Source organism: Wyeomyia smithii, chromosome 1, assembly GCF_029784165.1.
Source record: "Wyeomyia smithii strain HCP4-BCI-WySm-NY-G18 chromosome 1, ASM2978416v1, whole genome shotgun sequence".
Lineage (NCBI taxonomy): Eukaryota > Metazoa > Arthropoda > Insecta > Diptera > Culicidae > Wyeomyia > Wyeomyia smithii.
The window spans coordinates 144,066,359-144,083,284 of NC_073694.1; the positions used below are offsets into that span (position 1 = coordinate 144,066,359).

At 40.7% G+C, this 16,926-nt stretch overlaps 1 protein-coding gene across 1 annotated transcript in view; it reads left to right on the forward strand.

Annotated features, from left to right (window-relative positions):
* Positions 1-16,926, forward strand: part of LOC129718566 (hemicentin-1) — a 396,754-nt gene that overhangs the window by 147,656 nt on the left and 232,172 nt on the right. Inside the window, exon 3 of the mRNA XM_055669452.1 lies at positions 9,795-10,508. Within this exon, the coding sequence (XP_055525427.1) occupies positions 10,151-10,508 (358 nt within the window). The 5' untranslated portion in view covers positions 9,795-10,150. The remainder of the gene's footprint in view (positions 1-9,794; positions 10,509-16,926) is intronic.

A 16,926-nucleotide genomic window follows, 5' to 3' on the forward strand; every position in this document is an offset into this window, starting at 1 on the left:
TGAATCTAAGTGTGCTAAATTAATTAGCATCTATTTGTCTGTTTGTGAACATGTTATGGATGGGGTGAGGTGTACGCAATATACTTCTATGCTGCGCAACTATAGACATGCCAAAATTGGAGTCTTTTCAGACAATCAGGCTGCACTACTGGCACATGTGTTTCCAGACTAGTCTGGGAGTACATTGCAACACTCAGGGAACTTTTCTGTCTCAACAAAGCTATGCTACTTTGGGTATCCGGTCACTGAGGAATCGTAGCAAATGAACATACCGACAGTCTAGCATGACATGGATCTGCTCAGCAATTCATTGGACCTGAATAGCATCTGGGTACCTCCACATCCGCCATTCGCCTATGGAACTAAGTACATGGGAAAAGTTAGAAATAGCATCCCATGTGTTGCTCAGGACTTGCTCGTATAGCTTTTTTGCTCGAGTTTTGGCAACCAGGTTCAGTTTCAGCGTCCTATTGGGTTGTTTGTTGGCATGATACGACCGTAATCATTCACGCATACAGATTCGACTAACTGTACTATGTGCTGCATTGAACCTTCCCGCCAGGCAGACTCCAGGATTTTTTTGGACTGCCCTGATGACGTTCGCTCGTTTGAGCACGGTATTTACACTCGATTTCGGTAGTATGTATGGAAATGGAAAATAGTATGGAAAATATCTCACAAAATTGTAATAAGTTCCCAGTTTTAACCTGTTAAACTTGTAAACAAATATATGCAGGCAATAATATACATACAGGTGAGACAAAAGCGGCTTAGTTGGTTTAGTGTGATGCAGAATTTTGTCGCAGTCTCCGTAAGATGTGTGTAAAATGCTTTAGAGCATCTTGCAGCGCATTTGTGAACTTTGATGACGTAGAACTCCAAAAATCTAATAAAGTAGCACGGCAAACTTAGTATTAGTACCTAGTACTGTTCGGTAGTTTTTTTTTAATTTTATCGCCAGTTTTGTCTTGTTTCGGTTGAAAATAATTTTCTATGTCGTTAAATTATGGGTCCTTAAAAATAAGGTAGGGGCAAGACACTATTGATTTATTTCGAAATATATTCAATATTCAATTATACTAAGTATGTAGCGTTGCATTTTTTGTGCACCTTTATATTTATATCAAAGCTCGTTAGTTCCTCATTATCGTCGGTGTGATGTCAGATTTTTCATAAAAATACAGTTGTCTAGGCCCCAGGGATTTACCATATTTTTCTCTAATAATACAGGCATCCAACCTTTGCCGCACCTTACAACATATTTATCATTGAACCAGGCTTATTGCGGCTACGATTGATACCAACTAATTACCAACCGCGCCATATTGATATTTTTAAAACTTTTCATGATCTTGAAACGGAAATCGAATCGTCGTCTAACAAATAAATTGAACATCCAAAGTTGATTTTAATCTATCTCTGTATTAAAGAACACGGCTAGATTTTTTTTCTGAAAAACTGAGCTGAAACAATCCAATTCATTTTTGCTAGCAATGAAATCATTTTTGTAAGCCCGTACTATTTTGATTATTTTTAGCGCCTATGTTTTAAAAATGCACGACAAAATTTCATGCGCATATGCTTGAGAGGTACAAAACCAGCCAAAAACCCCTCCTTATTCCTTATCTTTCTACAATATCACCATCAAATAAAATCGATTGCACGATGATAACCAACACAGGTGAAACATTTCTCCCGCGACGAGAGATTTCCTTATTAAAAAAGTGGCGTGATGTTCTTGTGTGTGTGCAGGAACGGCACAACAAATCAACTTATTACGGTTGCTGTCAAGCAATGAAATGTTTAATTGGACTTATTGTGGCAAGTAGCAGAGCGCAATAATGCAACCAAACTTATTGCGCTCTCAAAGAGGTAATGCCAGCTGCTTATAGTATGCGGTACTTTTTCCATATGGTTTTAAAGCAGTTTTTTTGCCATTCTTATAATTGCTTCAATAAGCTTGGCAAGGGTGGACCACCTGGCTGTAAAGCAAACTTATAGCGGTTATCAGGAGGTTCTGATAGTATTTCTAGTTTTAACAGCAGTTTTGCGAAATTGGTCATGAAAACCGCTAGAAGAATGCAATACGACTTAAATTGTTATATGGGGAGATTCAATATGGAATATTTTAGGACTGGCTGCTAAAATGACTAACAACTCGTTCCAGACCAGATGTAAATTATTCTAATGTTCATTAGGCATCTCGAACTCGATTTTCATTAGGGTGGCTCATTTATTTTTTACCAGGGTAGTACCAAACACAATTAAAATTTATTTGAAGTGGTCGATGATGGCAACTACGAAAACTATGAAATTTTAGGATATTTAAGGAAAAAGAGAATTCTAACCTTTTTACCCTCCGTTACACGCACTGTTATGTTTTGTACAAAACTCTTTGTAATTTCTCTTTGAATAAATCTTGCTAGTCATGGCACGAGTAATGCAACGTTAATGACATAAGTTTCCCACTATGATTGCTTTTTCCTATTCAATAACAATAAATTTCATTTTAATTGATTTGGAACCACCCTAGTAAAATCTAATGAACTACGCTAATGAAAATCAAGTTTAAGACACCAAATGAACAGGCCTTCGGTTGCTCAGAACATAGCTGAGTCCTAGAATGTCGATTTTCAGTCAAAAATTTTTTTTGGAGGTAACACCAGATCTCGACGTTTTATGCATTTTTAAGGCATTTGGCATCGAAAAAAATCGATTTTTCCAATTTCCTGTACTTCCTTTTGTTAGTTTTTCAAAGGTCGAAAAATCACAACTTGGAGTGCTTCGAGAGACCCCTAAATCACGACCGATCGAGGTGAAATTTTGTACAGATCATTTTTTTGGGCCAATGAACAAAATGTTTATGGTCGGCTTTTGAAATTCGACGATGAAATTTTTTCCATACAAGCATTGCCACCCTATAGAGTATTTTGTTTATTTTTTTGTTTACTGAGGTGGATCGATCGGGTGGAAGGCAACCTATGGACCCTATGGAGTTTGGAGCAATCTAGGTGTATTTTGGGGAGCTTCGTATCCGCAAGGTTTTGAGTTCGGATCTTAGTAGAATCAGATCATTCGATCTCGAAGAAGTTAAACATGGGTTTATTCTCAGGCTTCTTCATACGTAAATATCTTACCTTAGTGAAAAAAAACTCTAATCTAAACCTTCGATAGCTTCATCTATCCATAACACGTTATACCTATAAATAACTTGCTAGAGGCGATGATAAGTTCAATAAATATAACAGGTAGAAGGTAACTTTTCAATATTTGACACTGAAAAAAAAAACAGCGAGCTACAAGAAACGTTTGGATAATGTCAAAGCAAAGCAAAGCCTTGATGCTACATTCCGTATCGGAACTTGACCTTCTGTTTTACTTTACACAGACTTCGCAGCCGACTGTTAAGTGTACAGGACAATTGCGGGGCTAGCGCTATGATCCTACTGACACTAACATGCTCTCCCGAGCCGGGATTCGAACACATGACGACTGGCTCGTTAGGACAGCATCATACCTCGAGACCAGCTGGGAGATGAATAATGTCACAAAAGATTGGAGAATGTCACAACAGCTTGAACGAAAGCAACAAGGATTTTATCTAGTTTCATCGCCGATACGTTTTCACCGCAGCTATCGGCAACTATATTACGTACTTGCTTTGCGGTTCGGAGGAAATGCTAACTGTTCATAGTCCTACCTTAGCAATGTGGTATACCTTTTCATGTCAATCCCCTGTTCTGAATAGCTATCTGTTTCTTAATAAATAATGTAGAGTGCTTTTTGATATGACCTTTAGCTTTACATATGCTATTATTTATGTATAGTCATCTGGAGCATGTGAACAAAAAACGCTAGTCACGTCAATGTGAATCATAACAATACAAAGGGGCCTGACGTAAGATAATCAATTTACCCCCCTGACCCTCTCCCCCCTATTTGCTTTGCTAATTATTGAACGGCCCCTAAGCAATTTTTACTGCCAAATGTTATTATTTAACATAATGCTTTTTTATTGCAGAAACAAATATGTACTCATAATGACATTCATAATACAAAATGGTTCTTAACTTTTTTGCGAGTAGAGACACCAATTAAAAATGCAAACAAATTTAAATCTACTCCTAGCATTGTCAATAAATATGATCTGGCTTAACATGCCGTAATTCTTGTGTTCGATATCGTACCTTCCATTTGTCGAATCAATATTTCCGTTAACACTTTTACTGATTATCACTTTCCTATTGTTGCTATCCGCTTTCCACCGCGTTAGCCGATATCACTTCCAGTAGTAACATTTTCAGGATGGATTTTGGCTCTAACATAATGCAAGTAATAAACTCGCAATAATAATAATGTCTGTCGAGTCATTGTTATCACTTCACAAATAACCCATTCACGACCAGCGAAGCTTTCTAATGAATCCGCTTGACGGAGATACTTGATTATATATGTTCCCTTGGCAGAACATTTGCAAACACCGACAATATAAATTCTATCAATGAAAATAAGCTGCACAGGCTGGAAAACATCCTGCGTACAAGAGAAATCAAATACAAAATTAATAATGGGACAACGTGCAGTGTCAGCGTAGCAGAAACTTTTCAATGAACACGTTTCAATAAAAATCACAATCATAAAAAGTCACTCATCCTTAGCCGGTGCTGCCTATCTGTTTGCCTCTCACGCAACAATACGTGGGGGAATATAGTAGCGAGAGCGTTTCGTTGCTGACGACAGGCTCTTTTGTAGCAGCTAACATCCTATGCGCTGAAGCTCAACAAGCGTGAATTCCAATCTGCAGCAGGGGCTGTCTGTCGCTCTCTGCCGACAATAAGAGGAAAACTCGAAAAATTATTTCTGAAAAGTTCGATTTGCGGTAAATTGAACTTTATTTTCCGATCGGTGCGAGGCAGCGAGAAGTTTGCTGTGGGAGGCTCGAAGGAGCAAGAATTTCCAGCAGGTGTATCTCGGTTTCTCCCGGGGATGATTACATCATAGGATATGGCTTGTCGCCATGGTTATTGTTACTTGTCGCGAACGTCAAGGATTGCTCCGTAATTAGGTTTGCCATGGTAGCGCGACAAGCACCGTAAAACAATTTCGGTAATGGATTATTCATGGCATCCTGGAGCGGCTTGGGATAGGTGCCTTTTAGATTATGATGGGGTTGCGGGGAGCAGATGGTCTGAAAGGGATCCTGTTTTATACGACTGCTTCGTTTGTGCGGAGACCTTTTTCGGGCAAGTTGTGCTACCACCGTTTATGGGAAAGGAATGGGAACGAGTCGAAAGGAAATAAAACGATACAAAACAGTCTCGAATGGCAGAGCTGCCATTATGTTTTCATTCTCATTTCGGCAACCAGATACGAATGGAAATGCTCCTGCGATGGTGTCTCTATGGTTGGTTCGACTGGACAATGTTAAGCCGGGTTCTCGGAGTATTTTCACAGCGCGAAAGTCCTTACATGTAATCCATTAAGAGAGGAAAATGTAATTTGGTGAAGGAAGATTTTTCAACGCTGTTGTAACAAAGATAACGAAGGGAAACAAAAAGTGCCATTAAGATATTTGGCAATTTACTTATACTTTTTTGTTCACCGTTAGTTTCGTTCCTGTTAAGATGGAGCGAAAAAAATACAGATACGAACAAATGTTTTTATTGCATAGTCCAGCGTGAAAAGTGTTTATGTGTAATGCTTTGACTCCATAACACTGTTCCTAGAAACAGGAAAATACCTAACTGATGTTTTTATCGTGAAAGCTATTTCAACCAAGTCACTAGTGCGGAAATACTAGTTGATTCTAAGGTTTTCGCTTTGTTTGTAGCTTTTTGTACTGCATGGTTATTTTAATGCAGAGTGTAGCAGCACTGCTTATTCGAAAAAGCTGCATAGGTTTCCAGTTTCATGAAGACCATAGCTTTATCAGGGTTTCTTATTATCGGCTTCATTTTTCAATCCATGCATCAGTCTCGAAGCACATCGAAGCATAGCAACAATGTTAACTCTTGTAGGAATGCAATCCATTTTCAGGAGCGAACGATTTCTTCTTCATCACACCTCCAGTCGCGTTACAAATCAAGGGTTGAGCCTTTTTACGTATGTATTCAATAAATTCGGATAAAATTTCAAAATTTCCTGATGATATGTGAACATTATACAATTAATTTCTGAGTATTTACTGCTTATTGAAAACTTGCACTCGAATATATTGAACATGGTATATACAGCGTGTCACCGTGAAAGTGATACACTTTATCTATGCCGTAAAATCAAAACAGGTGATTATTTCCTCTCTGGTTTCTTTTTATTATCAAGGTAGAGCAGTAAAGTTACAGTTGAGCAAGTCCACGCTACTTCGCAAATCGATTTTGATTAACGCTAGTCACCCCAGGTTTTGCCCTAGAGCTCAAACTAGAAAAAATATAAAAGATTATAGCTATCCGTTCTTGTGAATTTTGGTGCCTCTAGCGTGCTCGGAAGTACGTCAAAAGTCCGCAAACTAATTACCCGCCGGGTTCGTCGCTTCTACGTTTGCTTCATTTACTTCACTTACGTTTACTTTACTCAAGCCTCTGAAGACTTTACGCATTTCCGAGCTGGCTAAAGGTGCCAAAATTCACCGGAATAGTTAGGAAACTATGATATTTCATTTATTTCCAGTTGAAACTCTAGGTGAAACCTGTTTTTGCAAAAGGATAATAAGAGCGAAAAAAAATTTTTTGATTTCAAACTGGAAAGAAAAAGAAGATTATGTATAGCTTTTTGTCCGTTCCTGCAAATTTTGGAGCCCCCAGCCAAGTCGGAATTTGAGACTCAGAAGTAATTTTCTAAAAAAACGTAAGCAGCATTTTTCAAAGCTCAAAATCCTTTGTTGTACGGAAGGGTTGTACAAAAAATGAGTTGTAGGGAACTAATAATGCATTACAAAAAATGTATACACAAAAAGAGCTGAATTTACCTTGAAATTTATTTTTTATTGTAACTTGACAGTGTTTTGAATTTTTTAGACATATGTACGTTGAATTTTCGCTGGAAAGTTATATTTTAGAGATTTCTTTCAATTTCAACTTCTTAAATTATAAACAAATTCCAATAATGCTGCATAAATAATTCCAAATCATAAAGCTTTTGGTGACAAAAAAAATTGTACCTTCAATGAACGAGTTTATTACTGTTTATTTTCACTACAGTGGGTTCAAGCAGAATAATCTAAGCGAAGATCGGGTAATCAACCTCCGCACACTGTTTTCAAAGCGTGATTGAAATTATTTTGACCCAAAAAAAAATATATGTAATGTGTGTATTCATTAAAGTTGTTCCAATAATTATTCCTCATGTTATAGAAGTTTTGTGATTATTTCACTTAACTGTGAGGAACGAGTTTTAGTTTTCTCATAATGAAATATCTTTCATCAATTTAAAAGGAGTTTTGTGGAGTTTTCTATAGATTATCCCTGAAAATAAACTATTTATAGTGATTTTCTACATATTTCAATGTTCCACAATATTGTTTGCTATAAAAAAAACAAACAATTTCTTCAAAGAAAGATTATTTTTAAATCACACATTTCTTTGGTTATTGACGATTTTTACTTAATAAATGAACTGATTTACACTTATTACGTTTTACTAAAAAAATAATGTTTTTACGTCGTAGAGTCTTCAGCAAAGTTGTTTTATTAATTACTAGCTGACCCGGGATTCTTCGTCCCGCCCATTTCTGTGTTTAAATGAATAATTTCAAACATTTCAAATTCATTGATTCCTTGCGTTTTGTTTTTTGTTTGCAAATGCACGACGAATCAGCCATAGGATATGATCATAGTCAAGAGACACATCGTTTGAAATGATCGGTTTTATCGGAATGACAACATCCTCGACTTTTGGGTTCTGTACATTTTCAGCTGTTTTCTGGCATCAATCTTATTCCGAAAATACCCGCATCATTCTGGTTCCGAAGATATTCATATTGAGTGGTATTTGGTATTTTCCGATGTTTTACAGAAACCGGAAGTCGCTATCTTAGATTTCGAAATGGTGCCTGTGATCGATTTTAGTTTGTGTGTATCGTTCTGGTTCCGGAGCTACTCATATTGGATGGAAATCGGCCATTTTTTGCTGTTTTCCAGAAACCGGAAGTTGCCATTTTACAATTAATAATGTTATCTGAGAATGTGAGAGCTTAAGTAGCATCACCAACATTGTTGGTGATGCTTAAGTGCATCACCAACATTTCGGAAATTCACATATAGGGTGGTATTTGGTCATTTTTCGCTGTCTAGTCTAGTCTAGTGTACACTAACACAGCCAGTACTTGAAAGGATCCTGGAAAATGATATCCACCATTTTTTTAAAAAATGATTTCCATACATTTTTCTTGTCAACGGCCAGGCCTACTGTGTAGCGTAATATAATATAAAATAATCTAAGATCGGGGACAATCCGTACCAACCGATCCGTATGTAAGAAGTAATATACCTAATTCGTTGGGAGTGATAAAGCTAAGAAAGTACTCTACATAGGTATTTCCTCCTTATGTTCGGGTTTCAAAACCAAGGATATAGCGCCTTTACTCGCTTCAACTGTTACGGTTGGAACCTGAGTACTAACTCTAGTCCTAGCATTTTAAGCTTATGGTTATAGCGCCATTACTCGCTCTCTTGAAGGAATATTGATTAGTAAATAAGATTTAAGATAATGTTTCTTGTTAGCTTAGCTTAGCTTAGCTTATTTACACCACACAATACACTTTTTATCCAGTGATAGAATTAAATAGTGAAATCGGATAAAAAGTGTGATGTGTAATGTAATTATTGTTTTTTGACACAAGGTTTTCAATAACAAATATAAAATAAGTGATTTTTTAATGATTGATTTATTTTCGCTACGTGTTTTGCAACATGTTAAAAATATTGAGAAAAAAAAACAATTTTTAATAGCTGTGATGGAATGATTAGGTATTTTAATTATTTTTATAACGAATGAAATTTTGAAGAGATGTGTCGGTGCGAACCGCTCCGCCATTTGTTTTCTCATATCTAAACTCTTTTTCCATTGAACTCAGAAGAGTATTCCTCTGTGTCGCATTTTCATCACGAACAAAAAAAAGACTGATGAGGCTACTCCCTTAATCAAACGATGATGAGTGCAATAATGTGAAAATTTTTGAATTATGCTTTCAAAAATACAATAATGTAAGTAGTTGCGGAAGGAATTGCAAAACTTCTGCTGCATTTTATGCATGATTGAAGTCCCAACTCCGTTGCAGTCACGTCGGAACAAAAATTTATTTCCCCATGTAAAACATTCGTTGCGGAGTTTTTTTTTAATCTGTACGACACAAAGAGGTAAATTACCGGGATGCAAACACGCGCGTTCGGGTTCTTCGTCCGCTCACCTGCGATGCGAGAAAACCGTGTACGTGCTCATATCGAACGTCAAGTGGGAAGCATACAGACCAACAATTGCTTGCATTATTGAGCACCCCTTCACGTAACGGCAGGCGCCATCAACCACCCATTTCGTGGATTTTCCCGTTGAATGATGCGGCGGGTGGGAAACGTGATATGATTTTCTCTGTCTGCTCCTGCATCACGTCTAAGTATCCCAGCGAAGCGTCATTCACCGGTAACAAGTGCACATATCTATAGCATGTTATACCAACATCTCCGGGGTATTTTTCAGGACAACGTAGACTGTGCACCCGACTGTACATATATTTCCAGTTTAAAGTTTATTATGGAGTGAAAATCCTGATAGTATTATATTTTTCTGTTTTTTTTTTACAGGAACAATAAAGGAGGACATCGAGTACAGGGCATCAACAAGGAAATAATGTTTCTGTTGTTGACACTTTGGCTGATGTACTAAACAGAGTGAAGTATGTTTACGTCCCGCGAACCGAATCGAAAAGTGGTCGTTGGCATTTTAGAAAGTTGACGCGACAGAAGGAAGAACACAAGAATCGAATGATAATAATTCATCTTCCGCTCGAACGAAGTGGAGTTGACTAGGAAAAATGAAGCCACACGTTTGCTGTTGCGACATCAATAGGAAAACAAAAAGTGGTATAATAACAGCAAAATGTGAAACAATGTGCTTAGGTTTGGATTCTTAGTTTTTAGTCAGCAAAATCTGACACGTGATGGCGTTTTGCCGGCAACATGAAGATCATCGTCATCGTCGTCGAGAACTATCGGTGAGAAAACTGGCGCAGATGGCCGAGGTGTCGAGAGGTGAATCGCGTGGAAAATGTGCACCATCAATGGCAGCCGATTTGCCCGGGCGAGGGAAAACTCCGGGCCGGTTTGATTCGAGTAGTGCAGATAGCAAAAAAAGTGATAAGGAGCTGAATAAACCCGAGCATGGTTTTGCCAGTGCACTCGAAACGGCTATTCGAACAGCAATGTTGTTAGCTGTAGTTGCCCTGGTGATGACATTTCCAGTCTGCGACGGAACCTATGCCGATGCCGAGGATCTTATTAATGAGCTGGACCGACCAAGTAAGTTGCACTTTGTACGAGAACATGATGTAAATCTGGTTCTGGTTTTAATTTGTTTACACTCATTAGACTAGGGATACCATACCAATACTAACTATTATCCACTAATGTCTAATATTTCAAAGCTGCTTAATAAAATTGGATCGTTTGAAAAGTATGTTGGATAAATAAATAAACATCTTTAGTTTCGTACCACTCCATCACCGGTATCGTCATAATGATATGACCTGCTTCACGAAGTTTCTTCAATTCACTCGGTTCTTGGCTTCGCTCTCCAACCCCTGGGACACCGTTTATTCGCCGCAAGATCTCGCTTCATCTCATTTACCTATTTTGCCCGCTGAGACCCTTGTCGTCCCATTTCTACCGGATTCGAGACAAACACCATATTCGTTGGGTTATCATTCGGCATTCCTGCAATATGCCCTGTCCAGCGAATCCGTCCAGCTTTAGCCATCTTTTGAATGCTAGATTCGCCGTAGAGTTACGCGAGGATGGTTGACCATCCGCTTCCATATTTCATTCTTCTGAACGCTGCCAAAAATCGCCCTTAGTACCTGTCTTTCGAAAACTCCGACTACTCGCAGGTCCTCCTCGAGCATTGTCCACACTTCATGCCCATAGAGAACAACCGGTCTTATGAGAGTTTTGTACAGGTAACAATTCGTATGGTGGCTTCGACTGTTCGACCGCAATTGCTTGTGGAGCCCATAGTAGGCACGACTTTCGCTCATGATACGCCTCCGGATCTCACGGCTGGAACTCGTCGTCGTAGATCGTATTGCTCCTGCTTAGGCGTTATCGGTCGGCTTCGGTTCAACCGGCCTATACTTAGTTTTAGACGTATTTATATGCAACCCAATCCTCGCTACTTCACGTTTTACGCTGGTGTACTGTTCTGCCACCGCCGCAGCTGTTCTGCCGACAATGTCCATGTACCCCGCGTGTTGATGTCCACTCGATTCCCTGCACCCTCTAGCGCAATGTTGAATAGCAGCTAGAAGAGACCGTCACCCTGTCCACCCGGAATCCACACAGAGCACGCGTCCTATCTACCGTAGCCTTTATCTGTCTAATCAGCTTCCTCGGAAAGCTATTTTCGTCTATGACCTTCTATAGTTTTTTTGTTGATAGTGTCATACGCGGCTTTGAAGTCGATGAACATGGGAGTACTGTATTCACGGTATTTCTAGATGATCTACCGTACTGTAAAGATTTGGTCCGTCGTCGACCGTTCTTCCACGAAGTCGGCCTGATAGTTTTCCACAAATCTGTTATCTAACGGTGAGAGTCGGCGAAAATGATTTGGGAAAGCACTTTGTAGTCAAGACGGTGATCGCACAATAGCTCCCACAGTTCGATTTTTCACATGTCTTATAGATAGGGCAGATAAGATCTTATAGATAAGGTTACCCTGAACTGCATGAAAAATTATATTTCCTCTGATCAACATGGATTTATACCTGGCCGTTCCGAAACAACGATCCTCATGGACTTCACATCAAACTACGTTTGCGCCGATGATTTGAAAATTATTTTGACGATTCGTAATATCGAAGATTGTTGCCGTTTACAGTTCGTACTTGACAGCTTCGTGACGTGGTGTAAACTAAATGCCTTGACTTCGAGCACAGCAGAATGCAACATTTCACCGGGTTCAATCACCGATATTTGTATGTACGCAATTGACGGACTAAACAGAGTCGATCACGTAAACGATCTTGGCGTTATAATGGACCAAAGATTGACTTTTGAAACACACCACACAATGATCTTTTCTAAAGCCACTAGACATCTTGGTCTCTTCGCAAAAGTTGGACGTGATTTCAAGGTCCCCATTACTTTAAAGCGTTGTATTTCTCTTGGGTGCATTCCATACTGAAAAATGCAAGCATGGTTTGGACCCCGCTTTAGCTGTCTTGGAAAGAACGTGTGCAGAGAAGATTTATCTGTTTGGCTTTGAGTGACTTACCCTAGCGTGATCCTGTTAATTTTCCACCGTATCTGGATCGCTGTCGTTTGTTAGAACTTGATACGCTTGAACGTCGCCAAAAGACACAGCAGGCATTATTCGTTGCTAAGATTTTAAATAGCGAAATAGAATCACCTATTGCTATCCACGATAAATTTTCGCGCATCACAACGCATGCTGAGATGTTCTTCATCGATGCTACTAAATACATTCCACCGCACGAACTACGATTACTACGAGCCTGCAGCATACATGGTAAGAATTTTCGCAAATGTTGAACAACTATCAACTTTAGTGAATCCACACATACTTTTAAACAGGAAATTGTTAGACTAAATTCCTTTTAACTATCGAATCATTATAACAACTGTCAGATGATGCTATAAACAAATAAACAAATAACCCCATCCTTCCACTCCTCTGGTAGCTTTTCTCTATTCTAAATTCTTGCAAACAGCCGGTGTAAACGGGTGGCCAGCTTTTTCGGGCCCTTCTTTAAAAGCTCTGCTTCGAGGGCATTCTCCCCAGCCGATTTATTGTTTTTCAACTGCTTAATGGCATCTTTAACTTCGTCTATCGTTGGGGCTGGCACGTTTTCTACGTTTGTCGCATCGACGAGATCGCTTTCTCCACCGCCATGGTCCTTTGCCTGGGCGCCATTCAGTTTTCGTCGAAGTGCTGTCTCCGCCTTTCGGTTACCTCACGTTTGTCCATCTTCATCCTGGCACATTGCGGCACGTGGTCCAAAGCCTCTGAAGGAAGCGTTGAGTTTCTGGTAGAACCTTCGCGTTTCCTGAGAATAATGCAGCTGTTCCAGCTCAGCATACTCCTTCTCCTCTAGGCGGTACCTTTTCTCCCGGAAGATTTAGGTTCACTGCATCTCCTTTCGTCCGTGTCTTTCAACATTCTGATGAGTGGCACTGCATATCTCAACCGCCCACGCAGCATCCTCCTCATCCATCACCCTCCTACATTCGTCGTCAGCCATTTGTTTCGTTGGTTTCGTCCCACTAGCCCGATGACGTGCTCCTCTACGCTGTTGATGGATGTTTTCATGGTGTTTCAGCAGTTTCCGAAAGGTGTTCCTACAGCTGGTCCTCTTCCGGCAGCTCAGTTTCGAGCGAATGCGCGTAGTTTTCGGTGACGTTAGGCTGCTTCATTCGCGTGAGATCTAACCAGGGCGGGCGTCGGTACCGAATGTTGTTAACAACGGAGAGTTTGGGCGCATCTTAACCATCATCAGGCAGAGGTTCGAGTCGACGTTAGCACTCCTATAGGATCTGACGACGATGTAGTCTGTGAAGTACCGACAATCAATCAAAATGTGTTCGATTTTGTTTCTATCTGATTTGGTGAACTCCAGGTAAACTTCTGTTAGAGGTTGTACTGAAAGCACGTACTACGCACTGCCATGTTCTTGCAGGCGGCAAAGTCGATAAGTCTTAGGCCCATTTCGTTAGTTAGTTGATGCGTGCTGAATCCGGTTTGTATTACTCCTCCTGGCCGACCTGAGCGTTGGAATTTCCGATGATGCTTGATATCACATTTTGGGCAGTGGTCGTATTCAAGCTCGAACTGCGTGAAGAATTCATCCTCGTCGTCTCCGGTATTTCCGAGGTGAGGACTGTGCACATGTGTGATGCTGATGTTGAAGAACCGGCCCTAAATACTCAATCTGCACATTCGAGGGCGGTGGCCAATCACACCACTCAACCATCCGTTTCCGCATCTCGCTTATCACTATAGAACCTCTTGTACACACAGTTCTGGTAGACAGCATGACCATCCCGTAACTTACGTACCATTGAGCCCTTCAGCACACCTCCTGTAGTGCTACGATGCCAAACCTGCGGGATTTCAATACTTTGGTGAGCACTAGTGTGTTTCCAGGGAAATTAAGAGTTTGTCAGCTTCCAATCGTTAGTCCGTTTTCATCGCGTGGGTCAGTGCCGATTGTTCCAGTCCAATTTCTTTGATCCTCGTTCACTACTTGTGAGTGTTTCACGGTAGCGGCTGATAAGGCCTGTGTACCAACCTTCTGTTCCGCCGGAGGGCCATCATACATAACACTGTTTTTAAGTCCTACGTTGGCTCGAGGACGGTAATCGGCCGCCCCTAACCTGGGGTAAGGACGCTGCTTCGAACCGCTCCCAACATGTAGAACAGATGCTCGGAAACTCAAAAAACCCCGCCTTCCCTGTCAGCATACGATCAAGTTCCCACCGGGGTTGTTTACCCGATCTTTACTTGGTTGCTCGTGTCCCATCTAGCACCGCGTGGAGGTCGGAATAGGAGTGGCTGGATAAGAGGCTAAAGACCACGTGTGGGGTCTATTTTATTCCTGTACTTGGCACCGATGGTACACATTACTCAGCCGGTTAACCAGCCGCACCAGGTATTCCTTGGCAAAATTATCTTTTCTTTCGGAGATCCAGGCAGGACTTGCCGATAGAAAATCTCCAGGCTTGGGATCTGTTTGGTGTCCGATTTAACGTACCTCTCGTCGCCCATCACGATGCATCTCGGCTGCACCAATCACTCGAGATATAGATTGATGGTGCTGGATTTGGCCACCGTATTCTGTATATCGGTTCGATTATCGGATCCCTCACCCTGAAGACATGAATTTCGAGAGATTCCGCATATGTAGTGTGTAAAGTGAACTAGTAATGAACCTATTCGTTGCAGCAATACAAATGCTGCGATTGAAATTTGATACATGCATTGTGGCTCTTGGTAGTCATTTTCATTTATTGGAGCATCAAATCATGTTTTTGTCAAGTTCAATTCGTATAAGCTTCCTTTTTAGCGCATGCAAAATGCCGGACCTTTCTCTTGATTCTTTCCATCAAGTTTTGTACAGTCTTCTTGGTCGAAGCAGAGAAGAGTGCTCTGAGGCTCAAAAGAACAAAAACAATCTTGTAAGGTGATCTTGTGGGTCATCTGACTATGCTTTTTCAAAAGAGGGCCAGTGATGAGTTTGAATGGAGACTGGATAGCCAGGGCCGGCGTCACACTATTTTCCCGAGTGGGTAGTAAGGAACAGGGAAGGTTCATGGGTGGCCTTCTGGCAGTTAACCGGAACAATCAAAATGGAGGGCGAAAACATGCATGTAGGCATGTTTTTGTGTTCTCTCTTCGTTCGATCAATTGGTCGGCGTGCGACCAGACCGAACCAAGCGCCAAAAACATTATTTTGAGTAATCGGTGTTTAAAGTTTGATCTCCCCGTATGTTTTCTGCAAGCTGCTGCAGAGAATTTTTGTTATAATATCATTAAAAACTGTTCAAATGATTGCGTTTTTTATGAAAGATAGATTATTGGTTTTCACATCCACTTGTGTTAATAACTCAATTTTCAAAAATATGGCGCTCGGTTCGGTCTGGTCGCACGTCGACCAATTCTTCCTCGGTTTTCACGATATAATTGTTGGAGTAGATCTTACGCTTCAGTTTTGCCCAGAAACACTCGTTGGGGCGCAGCTAGGGGACACTCCATCGCCTCCAACAAATGCTCCGAGTAGTGGGCCGACGGCAGATTTAGCCAGTACATCGCATTTTCGCCCTTATGGTATTTCTTGATGAACGACGTAACTTCCGGCAGGCACTTATTACTATAAATTTCCCCATTTACGGCCAGTCCGGAGCGAAAGAAGAGCCGCTTTGACTTTGAAATCCAGTAAATTACAAAGTGCCCCACCATTCATTTGCGTGATGTCCCGGCTTATGTCCAATCACTATAGATTTGACGCGCATCTCTGTCGTGTTGGGCTCGGGGAAAGTGGTATCTGTGCCTGTGGTGAAGGTTATCACGACATAGAGCACATTGTTTGGTCATGCCCTGTTCACCGTGACGCCAGGTCTAGATTAATAGCTTCCCTGCAGGCCGAAGGTAGGCAGCCGGCTGTTCCTGTTCGTGATGTCTTGGCGAGCCGTGACCCATCCTACATGTCCCTTATATACGTTTTCCTGAAATCCATCCACGCCCCAGTTTAGTCCTATCCCCTTCCGCCTACATCCAACCAAACGACAAGAACACGTTAAGACCCCGGATCGGGAAACAGCAATCAGACCCGCACGATACTCTCAAGGCCCGAGGGAGACAACCCAATATGCCAGTCCGTAATATCTTGGCCCAGCAGCGGAACAAATTTAATATGCTGCTAACCTATGGCAATGAAAATCATCAAACAGCAAACCTGTGCTTTTAATGCAAAATATTCTAGCTTTAAGTTAGATTTAGTTTCAGCTCGTAGTCGGCAGCGAGGATAAAAAATTTGCTTTTAGTTATTAAGATACTTTAGAAAGTAAGCTACCAGATATAATTGGCGCCGTTAAACATTGAATTGTATTTGTGCCGTGTCAAATAAACTATAGATGAAGAAAAAAAAAAAGTGCCCCACCAGTCGTTGCCATCCATGTTCGCCAGCTAATTTTCACAGTTTGA